Below are 8,068 nucleotides of genomic sequence, written 5' to 3'. Positions count from 1 at the left end.
TTTATAAGTGATACCAGTCTACCACACTAGTGTCACTTTTACTACACCAGCGCACGTCTTGAATACGGATTAAATGCCTTGTTGGTTTGATGGCTGTGGTATCATGTTTTGCCCCTTTGATTCATGTTACAACGTTTATCGTGTCTATTTTGAAAATGCAGCCATCATGTTTTTTCACCCATATATGCATCTTGTTTCTTTCGTCCTATCTCGCTATTTCTGCAGTTTGCAGAGGATACCATCCATAGAATCTACTTGGCCTAACTAAGGCCATGTTGATTTGATTATATGGATGACATCCTCCGGGAACTCCAAAACTGATGCGAGCGAGCGAATAAAAAAAAAGTTTGGCCAAAAAAAAAAGTTGCCTTCAGTATGAAATCAAAGTGGCCAGGAAGGTTGAACATAGGACTAAACACACATAGTATGGTATACCAACATTTACAATGTAGGTGTAGGGACCAGTACATCATACGGGTGCAAAACATTTTTTTCTTCTTGGACCAATCCGAAAAAAACAGACCTGAAAAAACAACAACAAAGGAACAGGTTTCGCCAATTACAAAATGGACACACTATGTCGGCAGCCAGTTGGGGTCTAACCGGGGGCCAAGAAGACAACAAGAGCGAAGTCAAGTAGAGTTTATAGTCAATTGCACCAAGTTTCTACAGTCAAAGGTACAGAGACAGTTTAGCCTTTATTACATGGAGATGGGATTTTAAAATGCAGTGGGAGTCCAATAATCCACCAAACAGATTCCTTTGTAGCAAAATTGACCAATTACCATTGTTTTGAGTATTGCCAGTTCTCAAGTTTCCACAGACAATCAGGTCCAGGTTCATGTCCGGACCTTGAAATGATCCTCTGGACCTGAATTTTCTGTACTGGTACCTCCCCCAACCAACAATAGATTTTTTTTCTCTGTCCTTTCACATCTTATTCTTTGACTTTAGATTCATTTTGGCATTCTATGGCATTAGATATCTGTTTTCTGATACTTTTTTTTCAATCTACGGAATATTTGTGCTCATTTTACAGCTGCTTTGCACAATTTATTGTGTGGTCGAAAACTTTTTTTTTTTTGGAAATGGCCGAAAATTGGTGCGAGCGTGGATGTCATCCATATAATCAAATCAACGTGGCCTAATTGGGAGGAAAAAATAAGATAAGATAAATGTCTGAGCAAGGGTTCTCCAGCTACCCTGGTACAACGGTTCTGATAATTTTGCTGAAATGACAGGTAACGTTGCAACAGTTTTGGGTAGAAATATACTCCATGGCCAGGTGTACAGATTAATCAATTATGCGACATGTATGGATGACGTAAATGTGTTATAATGTATCTAGTACAGTCAAGCCTGTCTATAGCGGCCACTCAAGGGACCGGACAAATTTGGCCACTATAGACAGGTGGCCTCTGTATAGAGGTGGCAACTTGTAGATAAAATACCCAAGGGACCGACAAAAAGTGGCCACTATGGACAGGTGGCCCCTCTGTAGAGGTGGCCCCTAATACAGGTTTGACTGTAGTACTTAAATTTTACTACCTTTGTAACTGCGGAGCACTATCATCAGATCCATCGTAGATAGACAGGGGGTCAAATTTCTTCTCAGTGTTGAAAGTGTCGAACGTTAGACGAATGACGCTTCCTTCTGGTACCGTAATGCTCCACTCGCAATTCTCATGGTTGCCATAGTAACTAGGATAGTTCGGTGACGTCACAGGGCCTCCAGAGGGAGCCGTCAGGTCAGCTCCACATTCAGGCATACTGGGCTCTAAGGAATGAGATACACGTTCATCAATTTATCAACGGCTAGTAAAATCCTCTTACTTTCTGGGTCATATAACGTAACGGAAGGGTGGTTTGCCTATGTATGACCCAGAGTTCTGAGTTCAAGTCCGTTAATATGCCACATATTTTGGGGAAGGTGTGGTGGGTTCTTTAACGTGCGTGGGGTGCGGCTCTCCCCAGACACGGGACCTCCCTTTAACGTCCTATCCGAGGGACGGCCCTAGCCGAAATTAGGTACTCATTTTTCACCTGAGTTAAGTGAGGAAAGCCGTCTAGTGCCCTTCCCAAGGGCACAAGATCGGTGACACGGCAGGATTCGAACTCGGGACCCATTCGGCTTGATCCCAACGCACTGCCGATTGCGCCACACGATCTCACTTTCTTTTCCCATCCAATACCATAACAAATGTAATTTTGTGTAGAAGAGACAGTATTTCGTAGAGGGTTACTGTATCAAAAGAAATCATTATACTGTAAATGCAGAAATGTTCGCGGTGGATTTATGTTCGCGTTTTTCGCGGTGGCCACTTTACCGCGAATTTAAAACCACCGCGAACATTTTTTCATGGTTGAAATAGACTACAGTGCATGGTGCTACCGCGAATTTAAAACCACCGCGAAAAGTAATTTTTCCCGCTACCGCGAAATTAAATCCCCGCGAACTTAAATGCATTTACAGTAGTTTGGTCGGTTCGTTCTTGTTCGTAGCCATTTTGGACGGTGGAAATATCCACATTGTTAAACTTCATCGAAAGAGCAAATATTGAAATGCCTGGCTTTCTCTATGAGGCAAATTTCAAATCTGGAAACCGAAACCCCCCTCTGGATAGTACAGCTGAAATTGGAATGTTTCAGTGACGCCCCATGTGTCGCGGAGTGATATGCGCCTTTTAGCCTTTTAAAAATGATTAGAATTGGGGCCCCTAGCGGCTTCATGCAAATGGAAACTCATTTGCATAAACAACACAAAATGACGAAACCGCTGAATCATAAATGATGGATACTTTCTTCTTGTGACTTGTGTTAGTTAGTTAAAGGTGAATATCACTATGCATAAAAAATCATGCAAATGAGAGTAAGCATTTGCATAAAATGTATTCTATAGAGGTATGAGGTCACCGAACTCTAGTTCGAGAATGATAATCAACCATGTCAACGTCTTTGGTATAGCGTACAAGTACAAGAAACACTTCGTCTTAAACAGAACTAAGTAATTGACCGCGGTGTATGAGGCGTTAAAACAGGTACAATTACTTACAACTTGTCTTTTAGCACATGATATGAAAAGTTTCTACGCAAGAGAGGCCCTGCTTGAAAAGAGAGAACTAAGTAGCTAACCATCTAGTAGTTAACCCGTACTATATTTGTTACTCACGTTCATAAGATGAATCGTCAAAGCTAAAGAAATAGTCGTAACCGGAGTCATACGACTGTGAATCGACGACGGGAACTGAACAGAAAAAAAATAAAATAAAAGATATAAATAAAAACAACAACAAATGCTTGAAGTTTGTACTTATAAACAAAGTTATTCAATGAGCCAAAATTTCATTTTAGGCCAAAGCAAGTAAAATATACTGACGTCTTATCGTTTTATGGACATTTAGTTTACTGGTTAAACTGACTGACTGGACAAAATACTAATACAACTGCACACTCGTGTTGTTATAAACAACGGTAAAGCGATGAATCAATTATTGATGCAGCTCAGTACAATTAATCGACTTCTGCGACATGATTACTGGTTCATGTCTGCATCACACATGACGAGATATGAACACATGCATGATGCACCCCCCCCCCCCCCCTCCCATCATCATTTGCTATTGGGGTAGGTACTATTTAGTAATACATGAATAAGACCTAACAGTCTTAATAAAGGCATGATTATTCGGCGACGGGATGTTTTCGTTGAACTCTTGTTGAACATGTTTTGGCATTTTGATCATAATAAATTAGAACCACACTTCCTCTTTCTATATCCTGATCAGTCTGTCTATCTGTATCGCCGATATAATCATTCGACGTATACGTAACATAACAGCTTCGCATGTAGCTGGTTATATCACACTGAACGACCCGTCACACATAATCTGTACACATCTGCCTGCAAATATTAATCGAAGCTATCTAGTGGATGGATGCTCCTTCTGTACTTGATGGCAACGAATTCCATGTTATGATAGTTCTACGAGTCTAGGGAAGTACGAAGAGTTGACTACATAAATCCTTCAAGTATCAAACTTTGATACTTGAATTGTCACTATTTCTGTAGCTGGTACAGTCCCTACCTGTAGCACACATCAAACAGTAGAGGATTCCAGCGGCGAACTGTTGCCCCTCCATCTTACCGTACTCCGTACAACACAAACTCCGCTGTCCACATGGGCTGTGTCAGTCTGGCCTCTCTGCACAGAAGGGCCGGCAATGTTGGGAGGGCCTGTCAATAGATCATGAATATGCATGTTTAAGCAAGGACGAAATGTTTTGCTACATTACGCTGACTATAAAAGTACAACGTACTGGAAAAGCTCTGCAAGTTTGTTTACACAAGTTTTAAAAAGAGAGAAGAGACTCTGTAGATTTTAGAAAATATAAAATGTACCCTCTTTTATTTGCATTCAGCCTATGCTGGGTAGGAATAATGCAATAAAGATCATTGTCATTATAAAGTCATACCGTACGAGCGCCCGGCTTGGCGAATGGTTTGTCGGTTTCCGCAGCTGACGTTTTGCTGAGATCACCAGACGTTACCTCGTTGAGTTACGAGAAGTTCTAAATCTAAGTTCAATCGTTTACGAGTCTATATACGTGAAGTTCTATATGCGGTAAAATGCCATAGCAACACATGCGAGCAACATCATGTATAAGAACGCAGGTTATCATCTTGTCAACTCTATGTAACATTATGAAATTGAAAAATGAATAATTTATGCAGATTATTTTTAGCACAGCCCACTGACTCATGGCTCATAGCCGCTTGGGTGGGGCTCACACATGTATTTTCACATCAGTATGATTTGCGTATTGACGTTATTTTGGCATAGGTATTAGTTTGAGGCAAAAAAAAATAGTTTCTTTCGGTTCGATCACCAAGCTGCATAACGGTAGGTTTCTCCGGACCTCCCTTGCTTAGCGGTATGGTATCCACTGCACACATAACAGTCAATATCAAAACTCTCGAGGCCATACAAAGAAGAGCTGCACGTTTTGTCCTTCACCGTTATCGTCGGCAATCAAGCGTATCAAACAACCTGACTTCGCTTGATTGGGCCATGATCCTGTCATGTTGGCAGAGAAGAAACGAGATGTAGGACTTCATATGTTCTACAAAATTCAGAACAATCATGCCATCAATAACTTAAGCTTAAACCTTGTGTATTTTTAATAGAAATTCCATCAAACATGGCTTAGTCTGCCAGCAAATTACTTGCCCCTCAAAGTACAGGAAATAGCGTTTAAGATTTCAACATTTTCTTGGGCAGCATGCCCGGCCCGGACTCTCTAGGATGGCGCGCCTATGGCGCTCCACGTACTGAATATTAGTTCAATAATAGTTTGATTGCCATAACAAATTTGCTGCCGTTGCTTCTCTTGGCGCGCGTAGATGTCAACGTGTATTCACTTTTGAGGACACTGTCACCAGGTGAAGACTTTGTTTCTCAACCAGGTAAGGTGTTACTTTCACTGGGACGGCTTAGTTATAGACAAGGTTCCACGATAATCTTAGGAATGCTTCCTTTGATAAGAAGGAAGCCTAATGTTTCTAAATTTATTTTTCGCTGTTACGCATTGATATTATTGTTAGTAGTCCAGTTCCTAGACGGGATGTGGTACGCGTCAAAACGTTCTAAACATGTTTCACACCCTTGTAATTAATGGAACCCATGTGCGACACACCCAATGTCTTCCCGTGGCAATTCTTAAAACATAAGTGTGGGTTGAAATACATGTACTGGATTTATATAGTGCCTGAAGAAGTGAATATATTTATTTTACCTTCAGCAAGAATGTTTTGGTAACGTTTGTGTATATGACTGTGTGTATGTAGATGAACAGCATAACTCGAGAACGCCCGCATAGATTGCATTGATATTTGGAAATAATTGGACTCTTTAATTCCCATCACTAAGTGGTAAAAATTTGACTAGCATATGGAAAATACATAATGCAAAATCACAGGCACACCACTTACAATAACCTACCGTTCACCGAGGTAATAATAGTGTAAAAATCACACTACAAATGGAACTACTGTTATAGCGTGTTGCATAATTTACTTCCGTGATACCAGAATCCGTACCTACATTATTAAATGTTTTAATAATTCCATCATCATTTTCATGATACATTGTAGTTCAATACTGTAAGCACATTCAAGGTAGTGTTGCCAGATCTATGCCTGACTTTCATCATCAAAACGTCATATACAAATCATATACAATGTACTCAAAGGCTGGAGATAGTTTACCACATTACATATTTAATTTCAAAACAACTTCAAATAGCTATCTGTATTTCATTGATGAAGGTTAGACATCCAGGTAATAAGACACCAAAGATAACTTTCTCAAGCAACAGTGGGAAATGGTCATATATTTCAAGTTGCATCCACTACATTTCGTGTCACTGAGCAAATCTTTTTGAAGAGCGGGTTTTATACCCTAAATATGAAATGATTTATACTCTAACTCTTTGCATATCAATTTATAGTTAGGGTATAAAACATACTCTTCAACAGATTTCCTCATTGCCACTGACGAAAGATAGTGCATGCTATCTGAAATGTCTTTCCATTTCCAAAATCATATCCAGTTGATTTACCAACTATTATTTGGCAACACCATTTCATTGTTTTTATTCTACTCAACAATTAAAAGTCTTCACAGCCTGGATAGCATCCCCCCTGACATGACGATGGTTTCTCCCGTGATGTAAGCAGCATCGTCTGAACACAGGAAGGACACAGGAGCAGCACAGTCCTCTGGTTCTCCCAACCTGTTTAGGAAGAAACAAAAACCATCAATAGTTTCATTACGTTCCCTTGGTAAATCACTGTGTAACAAAGTTTTCGTGACTGACTGTTACCTTCCGTACTGAATGTCTACTTTGTACTGCAGCTAGGTGTAATCAAGGAGCTTTCATCAACGAAAGGTCCTTGGTGTAATAGACTGTGATAGGGCTAAGGTGATAGATAGGGAGGACAACTGATGCGCTCTTTCGATTAAGGAGGCTGTACGGATTAGAAAATCTACCCAAGTCATGAACTGTGATGAGGGGGGGATACAAATTCAGTCATGTTTGGGACTGCATTCTTCACAGTGCAGCAACGACACCTAGCTGCAGTGCAAAGTAGGGGCAGTTAGTACTGCCTTGAGGAAGGTCACAGAAATGTCCTGGTTGTGTGTTAAATGATAATGCTATCCAAGAAACCATTACATCAATAATAATAAAACTATCACACTGGTGTATGATATCATTTCAATTGTATGTCACAAATTTATAAGACTTAGTGTTCTTATCTGTAACAAATATTGGATATCAGCACAATGTTTAGTTTGATGAATATAATCATGCATATGACGAATCAGAACATTAAATTCAATAATGTTGAGAGAAAAAATTATAAAGCTGCATAAGAATATCAAGAACATACAAATCTGGTATAAGGCTCATGGGAAATAGATTTTTTGTTACAAAATTAATGTAGTCAAGCCTGTCTATAGTGGCCACTCAAGGGACTAGAGAAATGTGGCCACTATAGACAGGTGGCCACTATAGAGAATATGCTGATCAATTGACCAAGAAATAAGCAACACATGATTTCAGTACCCACTAATCTTTCTCACCAAGTAAAATTGTCTTGATCGTCTCAAAATTCAACTGACCCTGCCAAAGTGAAATCTTTCCAAAATGATCGATATTGCCATGCGTAATGTTGGTAAATTCGCAGACACTGACTTGACCTAACGTTCAAGGCAAGCCTACCTTCCGCTGCTGCCCAAATGACCCTGTCGGGAACTCCAAATCCTTGCAAACTATGATTTTAAACCCGGTGCAGCGTGACATACAGCCACTGTATGGCTGCAATATGCATTGTTTCCGTATCTACGGGACCGGAAATCGTGTGGTCATGGCCGCATTGGACAGGTGGCCGCTATAGACTATTTCTTAATGCTTAGGTCAATGGGGAAAAATCCAAGGGACAGACTAAAAGTGACCACAATGGCCAGGTGGTCGCTATGCAAAGGTGGCTGCTAAAGCCAGGTTTGAC

General features: G+C 40.3%; 1 protein-coding gene across 1 annotated transcript in view; it reads right to left on the bottom strand.

The window, feature by feature from the left end:
- Positions 1-6,381: 6,381 nt before the first annotated feature.
- The window catches only part of LOC118417901 (dehydrogenase/reductase SDR family member 4-like), a gene marked incomplete in the record, with an annotated part of 11,141 nt that continues 9,454 nt past the window's right edge, over positions 6,382-8,068 (bottom strand). Inside the window, 1 exon segment of the mRNA XM_035823657.1 lies at positions 6,382-6,755. Within this exon segment, the coding sequence (XP_035679550.1) occupies positions 6,678-6,755 (78 nt within the window).

The sequence above is a fragment of the Branchiostoma floridae genome, chromosome 6 (assembly GCF_000003815.2).
Source record: "Branchiostoma floridae strain S238N-H82 chromosome 6, Bfl_VNyyK, whole genome shotgun sequence".
Lineage (NCBI taxonomy): Eukaryota > Metazoa > Chordata > Leptocardii > Amphioxiformes > Branchiostomatidae > Branchiostoma > Branchiostoma floridae.
The sequence above is the reverse complement of the archived record's forward strand: the minus strand, read 5'-3'. Positions and strand labels throughout refer to the sequence as shown.